General features: G+C 40.9%; 1 protein-coding gene across 1 annotated transcript in view; it reads left to right on the top strand.

Annotated features, from left to right (window-relative positions):
• Positions 1 to 165: 165 nt before the first annotated feature.
• Positions 166 to 15,240, top strand: part of LOC101853095 (ankyrin repeat, SAM and basic leucine zipper domain-containing protein 1) — a 17,940-nt gene continuing 2,865 nt past the window's right edge. Inside the window, exons 1-11 of the mRNA XM_005100542.3 lie at positions 166 to 483; positions 2,967 to 3,049; positions 4,195 to 4,331; positions 6,296 to 6,418; positions 8,061 to 8,175; positions 9,031 to 9,142; positions 10,386 to 10,520; positions 11,248 to 11,396; positions 12,010 to 12,145; positions 12,719 to 12,834; positions 13,428 to 13,548. Coding sequence (XP_005100599.1) covers positions 337 to 483; positions 2,967 to 3,049; positions 4,195 to 4,331; positions 6,296 to 6,418; positions 8,061 to 8,175; positions 9,031 to 9,142; positions 10,386 to 10,520; positions 11,248 to 11,396; positions 12,010 to 12,145; positions 12,719 to 12,834; positions 13,428 to 13,548 — 1,374 coding nt within the window. The 5' untranslated portion in view covers positions 166 to 336. The remainder of the gene's footprint in view (positions 484 to 2,966; positions 3,050 to 4,194; positions 4,332 to 6,295; positions 6,419 to 8,060; positions 8,176 to 9,030; positions 9,143 to 10,385; positions 10,521 to 11,247; positions 11,397 to 12,009; positions 12,146 to 12,718; positions 12,835 to 13,427; positions 13,549 to 15,240) is intronic.

Genomic DNA, 15,240 nt, shown 5'->3' with positions numbered 1-15,240 from the left:
GTACATGATATTTTAATTTATTGAACATGCATTTTGGGCTTGGCTTCTTTTTTTAAACAGATGTATGATTTATTTTCCTTTCGACTGAAAAAAAAAGATTAAAATCGTCTTTGGGAAATTATGTTGATTTGAAAAAAAAACCCGGGAAGACAAACACGGATGAATGAAAGAAATCAAATTACTCTACTTTCGGTTTTGATTTCCCACCTGTCTGAGTAGGCCACTTTGAGGCTCAGATAAATGGTGCCAAAGTCTGAATGTGTGTATGTGTGAAGGTGCAGGCTGAAGCATTGACTCTTCCCCGGTTGTTTTGACTAAAAACTCGGATCTTATCTTATGGCATACCTTCCTGCAGGAGAGGAGGATGGCGATTACTCTGATGAATGGTCACTCGATGAAGATGACCCTCCCAGTAATAATGTGCCACAACGATCAGAACCTGAACGCACTTTGAATAATTATAACAGGAACAACTCATACTCAGTAAGTGAAATGTTTAAAGAAGTCTGCCTGAAGACTTTTTTGTTTGTGCGCACGAAACCTAACCTAACGGTAGGCCCCTATTCCTTTATTAGCCTTTATTTTCACAACTAGTCTCATACTCAGGTTTGCCCCCCCACCCCCCTGTCAGGCTGTCCTGGGCAGTGCATTCTGACTGAAGTTGTCTTTAGGCCATTCCCAAAGTTGGGATATTAACATGTTCTTATGCACAGTAGATAAATAGGCTGATTTTTCAATGTCATGCCCATACTGTGCCGGAAAACATGGGGCTGGGGGAACTTTCCTCATCCTTACTACTACTATCAACTACCTTCATTTTCCTACTACCAGGGCCAACTTCTTTTATAAATTATGTTTGTCACTCTCTACTCTCTTGTGAACTGCTATTTCCGGGGTGCCTTGAATTTTTATTCGAAGCAGACTTTGTGCTGTTAAGGCTAGAGAGGTGAGCAGAGTAATCGTGATTCCCTGTTTGGACTTCTCTGTTGACATCCACCCCTTGGCACTCATAAAATGAACTACTAATGCAGAGTTACTTTGAGAGCACCGTAAAACCTTACTAAAACAAAATTCAGGTTTTGTAAAGCCCTTTCCTTTCTTGTTCATTTTTATCTGTTTTAGGTTTACGAATACTGACTTTACCTTCGTCACAAATTAATTTATAGTTTTTTAAATAGGGCCTCTAGATCTATACTATATGTGATCATGATAGTTTCTATTTTTCGAACTGTATATTATTGCTAAGCCTAATTGTGTAGTAATTTGGGGGGTTTCAGGGGGGCATGCCCTCCTAAGTTAAAAAAAAATCTTTGGGGGTACAGGGGGTCCACCCTGTTTTTCCCAATAATTTGATGTTGCGCAAAGGTTTTTAATTTTCTTGAAAATAATTGATTTACGACAGTTTTAGTGGCTGTTTGTGATCTGCAGCAAAAATTACTGCAGTTTGACCCCCAAAGCAGTGCATCTGTGTGCAGGAGGGAATTAAAATTTTACCTTCTACCCTAATGTATCTCAACTAGATTTGCATAGGCCTACACTTTTTCTGGATAAGCTTTGTGTGTTTTCTGTAGAAATGACGAAACGTACAGTACAGTCAAATTGTCTAAGACAGCCACCAATTGTAAAGTCTAGGAGAAAGTTGATTGTCTTAGACAGGTAGACGTTTTACAGTGTCATAATGTCAAAAAATGCCCAAGGGAGGTAATGTGAAGTGGCAGTTTGTACAGATGACCGTTCAAGACAGAGAGCAGGTTCGACTGTATACATGATACTTTTAACAAGTGTTGTAGATATAAACTGACTGACTGTGAAGTTGAGGAGATCACACACTAGGCCGGTCTCAGAGTGGCTCTGTAGGTCTGACCTGTAGCTCGCACCGTGCAAGTGAACATACATTATCGCGTGCCTGAGCAGTGTCACTGTATGGTCTGTCTGTTGCCCGCTGAGCTGCGCAACGCGTCAGACGTGCTATTCAACAGTGTGGTAAAACACGTCTGAAATGTCTAGCACGCTGCCTCGCTTCGTGTTTATTTTCGACTGAAATTCTTCACAGATTATTGAAATCAGCTAGAAGTAAGTATTGTTAGAGGTGCTTTACTATTAGATATTGATGCTAGCATCAACACTTGACCACAAAATCAAAAGAAGTGCACTTTATCCAACCTTAAAATTTCGAATCGAGAGGTTGACCTAGTTTCGATGTGCTGATATGCAGAGGGCGCTCACTCAGACATAGAAGCCAAAGCACAGTAAGGCTGTGCTGACATGCAGACTGCGCGCGCTTGAGGAGCTACAGGTCAGACCTACAGAGCCACTCTGGGACTGGCCTTACATTGACAGTTCTGGCAGTAACTTTGTGCTTTTATCACTGTCGGTAGGACATAATACACGAGTAACATGGATGCACTTGTCTGATTTTTTTTTTTATTATATCAACACAAATGACATGTAATACATTTAATTGAAAATTGCTGGTTTTTCCTTTGATCATTCTGATATTACAGGTTCTAAATGCCCGAAAAAACAGTTTTGATGAAAGTGATCTTTGTTGGCAAACGAGGTTACGGTCGTGTCCTCATATACCACCTCCATTTAATTAAAAGACATGAAAATTGCAAATGAAATATTTAAGTACCCCCTGATTTTGTTTGGAGCCTATGTTGGTCTGGTCATGATGACATCTAACCTTTTGAAATACACCCTCCTCACGTGATGCAATATACAAAATACTTTCCAAAATAATGTTTATTAAGTTTAGTTGTAGACTTCAGCAAATGTACTTACAAAATGATATTTGTTGTTCTATTTAAAAAGGAAAAAGACCTGATTTCGTAAAAATTTCTTAATTTCATTTGCATTAGTTGTAAAGGATAGAGGAAAAGAGGCTGTCCAGCCATTCTCTCCTTTACAGAATGGCTAATTTGAAAATTAAAGAGTAAACTATGTATTCCTATTTTTTTCTCCAGAACAATAATGGAAGAAAAAATGGATCTCTTCCCCAACCACTTTTCTCTAGAAATGTGCCTAACAGAGAGGAGCCCAGTTCAAAGTGAGTAAAGCATTAAAGAAAGTCTTTAATGATTTCCTTTCAATTAGAAGTTTGTAAACATATATTATGTGACATAGCCTCTCATTGTGTTGAAATCGGGCGATCGTCAGATGATGACGCAGCAATTTTTATAGATTTTTTGTTTTTGTTTTTGGAATCAGCACTTTTTATTTTTGTCAATTTAAAGACACATCACTGCTTGATTTTTATTGAAAAACGTTGGTCAAAGGCACCAAAACTGTGTGCACTTCCCAAGGACATTACAGCTTTTGTGGCTGTTTTCTCGCTAATTTTACCTCTGACACCAGGCGACCCCCATCTCCTTCAATCACAAATACCTCAAGGTCTGCTCAGAATAGAGAGGGTATTTTTTTCATCAAATGCAAGGCAAATGAACAGGCTGTAGATTATACCAATAACTCTATATGCCGAAAATTGATGAGCGCCTGATTCCATCCACCATGACATGACATGACATATAAATGATTTTTGTTTCATTTAAGGAAATATTGCTCTTTTGATCCAAATGTTGGTGCACTGCATTTGGGGGGGGGAGGGGGGTTTGGCTTTTGATATATGGAATGGAATTTTTTTTTTTTATCAATTTATTTATTTATTTTTCAAATTTTATTAAGCGTTGTTTGGATTTTTCTTGAGACTAAAGTTTTATCATCAATGAATTAAAAGTTATTAATTTTATTATTTTTTGCTATGAGGTAAGGTTGGTTAAATGTACAATGTACAAAGTCTTTTTTTATTTCGAGCAGTGTTTGCCCATTTATATCATATAAAAATGCCTGGAGAATTAGTGATAAGCTCTCTGGTTGTAATTTGTAAAGAACAAAGTACTTTAACCTTAAGTAGTTATTTTTGCTATATGAAAACATCAAAACAGGACATCTTACTGAGGCATAGGGAAAAAAAGAATTCCCTCTTGTTTACTCAAAATACGATTTTAAGGGGGGGGGGGGAGTGTCTCTTTTGATGTTTCAGTAGTGGTGTTTTTATTATCCTATAATAAAGTGTAACACTATGTCAATATAAGTGGACATTACACAGTCCTACAATGTCTGAAAGTTTAAAAAATCCACACATTTTTTAACAATTTCTACTTTACAGTATCTGTGCCTGTTTATATTTTACAGATTTTCCTCGTCAGAACGTACTCCATGGGTTCCCAATTTCGCTGCATTTCCTGCTAGCAGTTTTCTTACTGCTGAAGACTATCAACGAGCTGCTGTCCGAGGAAATTTGAATGTTATCGAACGATGTTTGGAGCAAGGTGTTTAAGAAATTCGTAATGGCAAACAATTTATTCAGTGCTGGAAAAAAATGTTTGCTTTTTGTTCTGAAAAAATCATAGTTCGCTTTTCACGGTTTGTAGATTTTAAGCACAATGAAACTCAGAGTAGGGAGCTCTCGTGGCCTAGAGGTTAAGGTGTTGGCCTCTCATTCAAAGGTCCCGGGTTCGAATCCGGGTAGCGACAGAAAAATTTTCTTCTCTAAAATTATCTCCTTTCACCTCCTTTCCTGCTCTCTAGCAATGATCTGTTGTCTGCTTTCATTTCCACTTTCTGCCCCCACCCCCTCACCTCCTTTGCCCCTCCTCTGGGCTCCTGACTCTTTCTGCAGCCTTTCTGCTGCTACTCCTTGGCTCCTCCTTACTGCTGTCTTTCTGCCACACCCCTGATCTTCTGGTAGGAAAGATCTACACCTAGCCTTCTCGGACAAGGGTGAAAAATCTCGGAGGGCCCGTGTGCAAGTTGTGCACGTTAAAGATCCCTTGGTGGTCTAAAATCGATAAGAGTAGGCTTCGGCCGCCACCCGGGCAAAATTCAAAATTTCCTACCAACTGAAAATATTAGGTGTGTCCCGCACGCTCATATGACCTTATGCAGTTGCGAGCGCCGTAAAACACTTTACAAAAACAAAAAAACCCTCAGAGTACAGCAAGCTGGATGTGTTAAATAGAAACATAATGTACTTTGCTTTTTTTTCATTCACTTACCTCTCTTCTAAATTATACTTTTTAATTAATTCTGTCAACATTGTTGTTGTAAGTCGTCATATTCGAATGGTAGTAACAAACTTTGGTTAGGCTCTCGGGCTCGCAACCGTAAGGTCGTGGGTTCGAATCCTGTCAGGGATCTGGGTTGTGTCCTTTGGGAAAGGCACTTTACTCGAGTTTTCCTCACTTCACCCAGGTGGGAATGGGTACCCAGCTATAGACAGTGAAAGATCTTGTCAGTTTGTTAGTGTTTGAGCGCTTAATCAGCTGCTTGCACTGTATGCTTCCCGGGAAGCTGAGAATGTTTCTGAGTGTTCTATGGTCTGCTGGGGTAATAATATAGTGTAAAGCGCATAGAGCCTGCTGTCGAGCAGGGTTATGCGCTATACAAATGGTATTTATTATTATTATTTTTATCTCACGAGGAGTTATTCATATTGTGGTCGCTTTCACCAGTATTCTAAACCGCTTGTCTGGTCCAGGACTCATCAATATAAATAAAATTTTCTCCTTTATCAAGTCCCACTTTCACAGTGAATGTTATACTTACTTTACAGTTTAAGATGTATTACATTTGACAAAGAATTTCGTAATTTTTTCAAATAAAACATGATGCAGTGTTGCACGACCACGCTGAAATCAGGCGGAGGCAGAAATCTTTTTGTTATGTACAAATTTTAAGATGTATATTTATATGCTTTAAATACAAAGAGTATACACATGTATGTAAGGAAAAATTTGGGACTTGAAAATCTGTTTGCCATGTGTGTGTTTCACAATGTGCGTGCTGGACTAGTTTAGTTTCAGTAAGAGTTTTACGGCACTTACAGCACAGTAAGGTCATATAAGTGGCGAAGATTAGAGGTGTTACAAGAGAGTAACGAACACAAAAGAGAAGCAAGGGAAAATAAAGACGATAATTGTTTGATAGGAAAAAAAGAAGGAAACCACACCAGAGCACCCGCCAACCACCCACAAAACAACGTTTATTTCTTTGCTGGTCGAACTAGTCGCGGGTGGGTGGTTGGCTGGTGCTCCTGTGTGGTTTGCTTCTTTTTTTCCTATCAAACATTTATCTTCTTTTTCTTCCCTCGCTTCTTTTTTGTGTTTGTTACTCTCTTGTAGCTCCTCTAATCTTCAGCACTTATATGACCATAATATTGTGTTGCAAATGCTGTAAAACTCTTACTAAAAACAAAACAAAAAATGTTTTTGTTTTGTTTTTGTTTCTGTTCCAGGAATCTGCGTGGATGAGGCGCTCCGCCATGGATGGACAGCTCTGATGTTTGCCGGAAACTACGTGCAGGTGGAGGCTGTTGGGCTCCTCTTGAAGCACGGCGCTAATCCAAAACACGCCGTAGGTCGGTGGTTCTTTTCTTATTTCCCAGTGAAATGTATAAATGTGTCGCAACTCTGAGGAATCAGGCGCTCGTCAATTTTTGGGGCATGTGGAGTTATTGGTATTATCTGAAAGTTGATTTATTTTCCTTGGTTCCAATGAATAAATATTCATTTATCTTGAATAGAACTCAAGATATCTGCGATTGAAGGAAGTGAGGTTGCCTGATTTCAGTGGCGAAATTAGCGAGAAAATAGCCGTCAAAGTTTGGTAACTCCAATAGCTAAGAGTCTTTGAAAAATGAAAAATGACATATTTTGTGCATTTAATAAATGTTTTTCCAAAAAATTCACATGGAAATATGTTTTTATATGGATATAAAATGAAAGAGGTAAGTCAAAAAATAGAAATTCAATCAAAATTTCCAAACTGGTGGAAAAATGCCTTTTCTCCAATTTCGTTATTTTGACGAGCACCTGATTTCACCATGCTGCCTCACAAATGTATAAATATTTTACAGATTTGCCGGACAAAAAGTCCTACATTCATTGCTTTCAATATTTCTGTGTGTTGTGCCCACTTCACGAACAGTTTCAAGTAATAATGTCAAGCTGTTTGAATGCAGATCAAGGCACTTTGAATAAACGCAAGTACAAAGTCATAAATACACGATACTGTACCAACTGAACAATTAATCTTTGCTCATATGCACACAGAAGAAGTGTTACAAAAACACTCTCTCTCACACACACACACACACGCACGCACGCACACACACACATACAAACATACCAGCACACATACACACACATGCACATATACAAACATACCAGCACACATACACACACACATGCGCATAGACCGCCTCGGTGGCCTCTTGGTAAGGAGTCCACTTTGAGGGATCTAGAGGAAGGTTAATAAATCTTATAAAAGCGCTAAAACACAATAAAAACGAATTTTTAAAGTCGATCCAAGTGTAAAACTGAAAGATCGACAGATGATAACCGCTAGCAGGGCACGCCCACACAGTCAGCTGTTTACGTAAACAAGCTTGAAGTGAGCTAGAAGTTACAGTTTTTACTCCGTTTTACCAATCAGAGTTGTTTACATTTCTGACCTTTCATGCTCGAAAGGGGGTCAAAATCTAAAAATAGATGCGAATGAAGAACGTTGAAGCGAAGGTACTCCACTGTTGGAGAATCTTTGGTTGAAGCAAAGATGGCCATGAGGTAATAGTTCTAAAAATAATCTCACAGCTACACACTAACATGGTCCAAATTCCTTTATCTCGTCACCCAAGCTCGCAATAAACCACTCACACCTCCAAAATAAGTCAAAATAAAATATGTATAGTCGATTATAGTTGTTTATTTTTATCTTAAGTGAAGCAGAAGACATCAAACTTTCAATAGATCCAATAAACAAAAATTTCATGAAAAGTCACTTTTTTGTCTTTCGAGCCTCGTAGCTGACAATAGCACACTGCGTCTTACGACTGATATTGAGCAGTGGAGACAGATCTTTACTTTTCCCTCCCTTGTCTCAGTCTGTCTGTCCGTCTTACCTTTTTCCCTGCATTTAATAACCGTTGTCTCTTCAATGTGCTTCTCTCTACTCTCAATAAACTCCACCGTTCACCAGTCCCGTGTCCAATCTTTGTGCAGACATGTACTGCCCCCTGATGGCCTCGTGTAATGCGTGCTCGGGGATGGACGAACAGGTCGGAGAATGTGTCAGCCTGCTGGTGGAGGCCGGGGCAGACGTCAACGCCAAAGACAGGTGCGTCTCTTTTGGGCAGGTGTGTTTTAGTACAGGTGTGTTTTAGTACAGGCGTGTTTCAGTACAGGTGTGTTTTAGTACAGGCGTGTTTCAGTACAGGTGTGTTTTAGTACAGGCGTGTTTCAGTACAGGTGTGTTTCAGTACAGGTGTGTTTTAGTACAGGTGTGTTTTAGTACAGGCATGTTTTAGTACAGGTGTGTTTTAGTACAGGTGTGTTGTAGTACAGGTGTGTTCCCAGTGGTTGGTCTCTTTTGTGCAGGTGTGTTTTAGTACAGGTGTGTTTTAGTAGCCTACTGGTGGATTTTAGTACAGGTGTGTTTTAGTAGCCTACTGGTGGATTTTAGTACAGGTGTGTTTTAGTGCAGGTGGATTTTAGTGCAGGTGTGTACCCAGTGTTGTAGAGCCTAGACAGATGGGTGACGGGGAAATATGGGTCTCTTTTGTGTAGGTGTATTCCCATTATTGTAAAATTTGCTCTATAGCTTAACTTAAACGTTTACAATTACTCATCTCTGCTCATGGCTGGCTGGAGGGTGCCATTGGAAATTCTTACCTTTTTCCTTTCCGTTGTGTCCTTGGGAAAGGCGCTTTACACGAATTTTCCTAACTTCACCCAGGTGGAAATGGGTAACCGGCTATAGACAGCGAAAGATCTTGTCAATTTGTTAGTGTTTGAGCGCTTAATCAGCTGCTTGCACTGTATGCTTCCCGGGAAGCTGAAAATGTTTCGGAGTGTTCTATGGTCTGCTGGGGTAATAATATAGTGTAAAGCGCATAGAGCTTGCTGTTGAGCGGGGATATACCCTATACAAATGCTATTTATTATTATTATTATAACTAAACTGTCTGTCCAGGCACCACACGACGTCTCTGATGCTGGCGTGTCGCGAGGGACATGTGTCGGCCGTCAGGCAGCTCCTACGACTCGGGGCAGCGGTCAATGCTCAGGACTCCAAAGGCTGGACCGTAAGTCCCTGGCCTCTCTCTGTCTGTCTGTCTCTCTCTCTGTCTCTTTCTCTCTCTCTCTCTCTCTCTCTCTCTCTCTCTCTCTCCCTCCCTCCCTCCCTCTCTCTGCTGTGATGCTGATCCTACACCCTGGATGGCCCTTCAGATAGGCAGGGTGAAAACAGCTAGACTCCTAATCTGTACTTTTTTTTTACTTATGCCGACCCCTGTCACCTTACAGTGTGGAAGGGAGATGCAAACATCTTTCTCGTGCTTGTTGTACCGCCTGTCGCATGGTTAGGTTGTTTTTGTTTAACGTTTCTCTAATCCCCTCTATCCGTCTTTTTGGGGGCCTGCCTCTTCCTCTGTTTCCATCTGATCTCTGGCTAGATGTTCTCACTGCTATATTGTCTATATATCTCAAGTGGAACCATTACTTTCTCATCCCTAATTAATGTAGATTGATGAGGATAAAGGCATTATACACTTACAATTACATTCTTGCACACACTTAACGAATTAGCGAGAGACGAAAATCTGTTCATTATGTACATGTATGTGTTTCAAATACTAAGAATCTACGTAAGTATAAGAAAAACTTTTGGACCTGAAAATCTATTCACTACTTGAATGTGCATTTTCTCTATATGCATGCTGGACTGTAAATTTTGTTTGTAACCTTGCCTGCAGGTGGTTGGCAGGTGCTCTGGTGTGGTTTGCTCCCTCTTTCCTATCCTGTCCCAGCGGTTTTATGCAACAACAAAAAATCTGAAATTACGCAAACTGAGCCCAAAAATGTGAAATTATGCGATTCTGTTAATTTTAACAAAGAATGATAAAGGAAAATAATCAGAAAGTATGCATAAAATGATCAAATTTGGCTAAATTATGCGAGGTGCATAAAACCACGGGGACAGCCTATCAAACATCTATCGTCCTTTTCTCCCCTCCTTCTATTTTGTGTTTGTTACTCTCTTGTAACACCTCTAATCTTATATGACCTTACTGTATTGCAAGTGCCGTAACACTCTTACTGTGGGTGGTTGGCGGTTGCTCTGATGTGGTTTGCTCCTTTCCTATCAAACATCTATCGTCCTTATCACCCCTTTTTCTTTTTTTTATGTTTGTTACTCTCTTGTAACACCTCTAATCTTCTGGCACTCATATGACCTTATGCAGTTGCGAGCGCCGTAAAACCTCTACTAAAACAAACTCTTACTAAAACTAAAAACTAATCTTGCCTTTTTTTCCCCTCTCCTCCCAGGCTCTAACGTGGGCCACCCAGCGTCAGCGTAAGGCCATCGTTGTGGAACTTCTGGACGCCGGAGCCGACTGTAACATACAGCACCTGGACAAACTGACCGTCAAAGATTTGGCCGCTCACTTGCCGTCTGACGAGGTGATTATTTGGGTGGGGTGCCACTGCCACACTCCGAAATAAAGTCACACAAAAAAGGCCAAATGAAAGCCTTACCACAAGAAATTCGCAGATTTGATGTTTCCAGCAAAGACTTTTCTTCAACCGACACTCGTACACTCTGGTTTGAAACAACCCGCCTCCTGAGTGATCTAAATTGAATCGATGGAGATGTAAAATGTGTACTTTCATCATTTGTACTAGTTTTATCATGTGTTTTGGAAGTGTATGAAACTCTTCTCTCTGTGGGTTTTTTTCAGGTGCTCTCTTTGCTCGAAATTTCCACCGACATAACGTGATATTTTTAGACGTTGGATTTGCTGAAAACTCTTCCCCTCTTTGACATTTTCAGTTGCTCTCTTTGCTCGTAATTTTTACTTCTGTGATATTTTTAGATGTTGGTTTCGGTTGAAATTCTTCCCTTCTGTGATATTTTTAGATGTTGGTTTTGTTTAAAACTCTTCCCCTCTGTGATATTTTCAGACGTTGGCTGTGGGTGGTTGGCGGGTGCTCTGGTGTGGTTTGCTCCTTCTTTCCTATCAAACAACTATCGTCTTTATCTCTCCTCCTTTTTTATGTTTGTTACTCTCTTGTAACACCTCTAATCTTCGGCGCTTATATGACCTTATTATGTTGCAAGTACTGCAAAACTCACTAAAACTAAGATGTTGGCTTCGTTCAAAACTCTTCCCCTCTGTGATATTTTAAGATGCTGGCTCTGCTCGAGCGACGGCCCGCCAACATTGTGAACAGTTCCGGAGACACGGTGATCGAGACGGCCAAAATGTCGGCCACAACCGGCCAGCTGCCTGCGGAGCTGTCTCACTGCACTCTGGACTCGGGAGAAGCTCAAGCCAAGTAAGGGCGCACATTTGATTCCAGTGGGTTGTTTTTTTTTGGGGGGGGGTGTTAACACTTTGCCATCACAAGGCTCATATAGTAAAAACCCTTGCCATTAAGGGCAAAGGCATTTTGAGGAAAATCCAAAGAAACCGGAGGGGGGGGGGAATCGCCGATCAGCGAGATGTGACAGCAAAGTGTTAATGGGGTCTGTTTTCCTGGAACGTTGTATCCCCCCTCTCAGAACCTGTTGTCCTTGACGGGCATTGCTGTGTGGTTTGCTCCTTCTTTCTTATCAAACGTTCTTTGTCCTTATCTCTGCTCCAGTGGGTGGGTGGCGGGTGCTCTGGTGTGGTTGCTTCTTCTTTCCTGTCAAACATTTATCGTCTTTATCTCCCCTTCTTCTTTTTGTTTGTTACTCTCTTGCAACACCTCTAATCTTCTGGCGCTCATATGACCTTATGCAGTTGCGAGCGCTGTAAAACCTCTACTAAAACTAAAACTATCTCTGCTCCTATGCCACTCTCTAGTAACACCTCTAATCTTCGGCATTTATATAACCTATTTGGCGTGCAAAAGTCGTAAAATTCTTACGAAAACTGAACTAAATTTAACTGCTTGTTCCCCTTAGACTGACTGACCTGAGGTACGGCGAGCTGGAAGTTTTCCTCATCGGCCTTGACCTTCCCCACTTGGTGCGCGTGTTCCAACAACAGCTGATTGACCTCAACCTTTTGCTCACGCTGACGGAGCAGGATCTCATTAGTGTAGGTGTCACGCGGTGTGGGTTGTTGGAGGGTGTTACGTCACACGCTGTGTGGGTGGTTGGAGGGTGCTGTGTAACGTAACACGCTGTGTGGGTGGTTGGAGGGTGTTACGTAACACGCTGTGTGGGTGGTTGGAGGGTGCTGCTAGTGGGTTGTTTTTGTTTTTTGTTTTTTCCTTTTTTGTTCATTTCTATCAGTCTTCTTTTTTCCCTGTACTAAATGATGGTTATTGTGCGCTTTACATGAAATTTCTGTTTTTGGCAGTGTCCTTTTGAAGATGGAGTGGGTATGGTTGGCGGGTGCTCTTGTGCGGTTTGCTTCTTCTTTCCTATCAAACATCTATCGTATTTGTCTTCCCCTCCTTCTTTTTTGTGTTTGTTACTCTCTTGTAACACCTCTAATCTTCGGCACGCCGTAAAATCCTTACTTAACTAAAACTAAAGGAGATGGACTCAGAGGTTACATCTGACTGATCTAGGGCGACACATATTATATCTAGACTGCAGGTTTCACGGTCAAATCTTTCGGTTCATCAGGTGTGCAGGTTCATTTTTTTCTTCGTTCTGGTTTCAGGCTGGGGTGTCACAAGTTGGTGCCAGGAAGAAAATCTTAGACGCGGTGCAGACCATCCACAAGAAGGACTGGGAGCCCTCCTGCCTGGTGTCTATCCACTACAACAAACGAATCACGTGAGCTTTTTATTTTTAAAGCCACTGTCTTGGCTTACAGGTACTCGTACTGCTCCATTTTGTCGGCGTCATTCCACCAGTGCCTAAGTCATTTTGTGACGTTTTGAGAACCGAAGTCGGAACCATGGCTTAGGCACTTATTTTTACAATTAGAAGCCAGGAAGGAAATAACGAAACAGAAGAAAACAATGTTAAAATATCATCCGTAATCTAATTTAAAATACGCACAAATTGAAATTCTTACATGACAAGATTTCCATTTTCCACCTCCCTCTGATTTTGCTTTGTGCATGCGTGACTGTATATGTATGACTTTTAAGGACAAGAAGGTTAACCCGGATTTCGGGGGTTTCCAGAAATTTTGACTTACACCAAAAGTGGGCATTGCCCTGCCTTTAGGAGAAGTTTGGTTTCATTGGTGTGTATTTTTGTTTGGTTGTAGAGAAAACTCTCCTTGTCTTAAAAAAAAAACTGAGCAAAGGGCAAACTCTTTACCTTCAATTTTCTCAAAACAGCATTTTTCGGAATAGCCCCCTTGTGCTTGAAAGCGACCATTTATCAGCGTCCTTAATTTTTAAAAATATCAATTACAGATGTGCTGATGCTGTCGCCATGGTTGCGAACTCCTCCAAACACGTGCGCTACATCGCAAGCACAATGATGTACGTGAAGGGGCAGCTGAGGAAGCACCCGGACAGCATCACTCAGTCGACGGTACGTGCGGTTTGTCTGTCGTGTTTTCCACTCAAAGGGTCTGAGATGAAATAAGATGTTGATGTTGTTGTTTTCAAATAAACATAAAAAAGGAGGAGAGATTTAAAAGACGATAGTTGTTTGATAGAAAAGAAGGAGCAAGCCACACCAGAGCACCCGCCAGCCACCCATGTGTGCACCTTGGGCCACACCATTACATCCAAATTGAAATAAAGGCAAGAACACCAGTCTGACTAGTGGAGAGGACATGACACCCTCCCCTCCCCTCTGTGCCCATCATTTTGCTGAATTTGAGTCAAATGGTACGCTCCATAGTGAACCGAAACGACGTCAAAGTGCACAGTCTATATTTATATATTTTAAAACAAGTGTATGTGTGCGACACAGAAGTATATTGTATATTAATCATGGTGGTGGGTGGTTGGCAGGTGCTCTGTTGTGGTTTGCGCCTTCTTTCCTATAAAAAAATCTATCTATCTTCTCTATCTCCCCTCTTTCTTTTTTGTGTTTGTTACTCTCTTGTAACACCTCTAATCTTCGGCACTTATATGACCTTATTGTGTTGCGAGTGCTGTAAAACTCTTACTAAAACTAAACTAACAATAGAACGCTGAGGCCTCTCATAGTGGTTTTTCTCTGGTAAATGTCCACGGTCAAGATGAAAAGAGGGTAACAATTTCAAACTGTTTCTTTATTCTTGTTGATGCGTACTAATCCTGCCTCTCAAATTAATTTAAGATAAGATGTTGTTTTCAAATCCCTTTAGCTGCGAGCATTTCGCTCTTGGCAGCGCAATGCCTCCCTCAAATAACCACATGTCCTTGTCATCTGGTCAGCGCCAGAGTTGAGCAGGCTTTGTAAGTCTGTAGGTGTGTGTAGGAACTTGCGTCGAAGAACTGCCAGGTTTGGGCAGTGGAGGAGAAGATGTTCGACGGTCTCCTCGTGGTAGTCACAGTGTCTGCAATGGGGTTCCCACATGGGGTTAAGATAAGATAAGATAATACTTTATTGTCCCAGAGGGAAATTTTTCTTGGCTGTACAGGACCGTAAAAACTCATGCAGGTAGACATACAGATTTAAATTATCTATTTCTCTCATTAAAATTCGATATGAAAAGAAGAGTAAAGCTGACAAATGTACATATCACATCAGAAGTAGTATTTGTAGTTTTATGGCCCCATCAACACAATTTGGATCACTTGGGAGACTAGCAACTGTGGCCCTTCTTGTCAGAGCCAACCCGGGATAAGAGGGACATAAAGTCGCATCAGACAAACAAAAAGTTTCATAATAAATTATAAACAAAACCTCCCAACTGGGAAATCGAAGTTATGCCTTCCGCATGCAAAGGCAAAGCATGTAAACGCTTCACCCCAGACATGACTAAATTAGTGTGATCTCTGTGAATGAATTATTAGCAGACAGAAGTAAGTGCTGATGTTAAAAACCTTCCAACTGGGGAATCGACCTTATGTTGTCTGAGTGTGAAGGCGAAGCACCTAAAGGCTTCACCACCGGAACGAGTGAATGAATGTGAATGCTGTCTTGCATCTGCATTTGTCGTGGACGTGTTTTTTGGCATTTTTTGGTCAGCGAATTTTTGCATTAACAAAACCAAAAACAACAAAAAAGCACCATCGGGGAAGAAAATTTTTTTTTTTTAACCCAGGGAATTAAAATTGAAAAAAAAGG

The sequence above is a fragment of the Aplysia californica genome, unplaced genomic scaffold, assembly GCF_000002075.1.
Source record: "Aplysia californica isolate F4 #8 unplaced genomic scaffold, AplCal3.0 scaffold00250, whole genome shotgun sequence".
Taxonomy (NCBI): domain Eukaryota; kingdom Metazoa; phylum Mollusca; class Gastropoda; order Aplysiida; family Aplysiidae; genus Aplysia; species Aplysia californica.
This window is presented reverse-complemented; position numbering and strand designations above follow the sequence as displayed.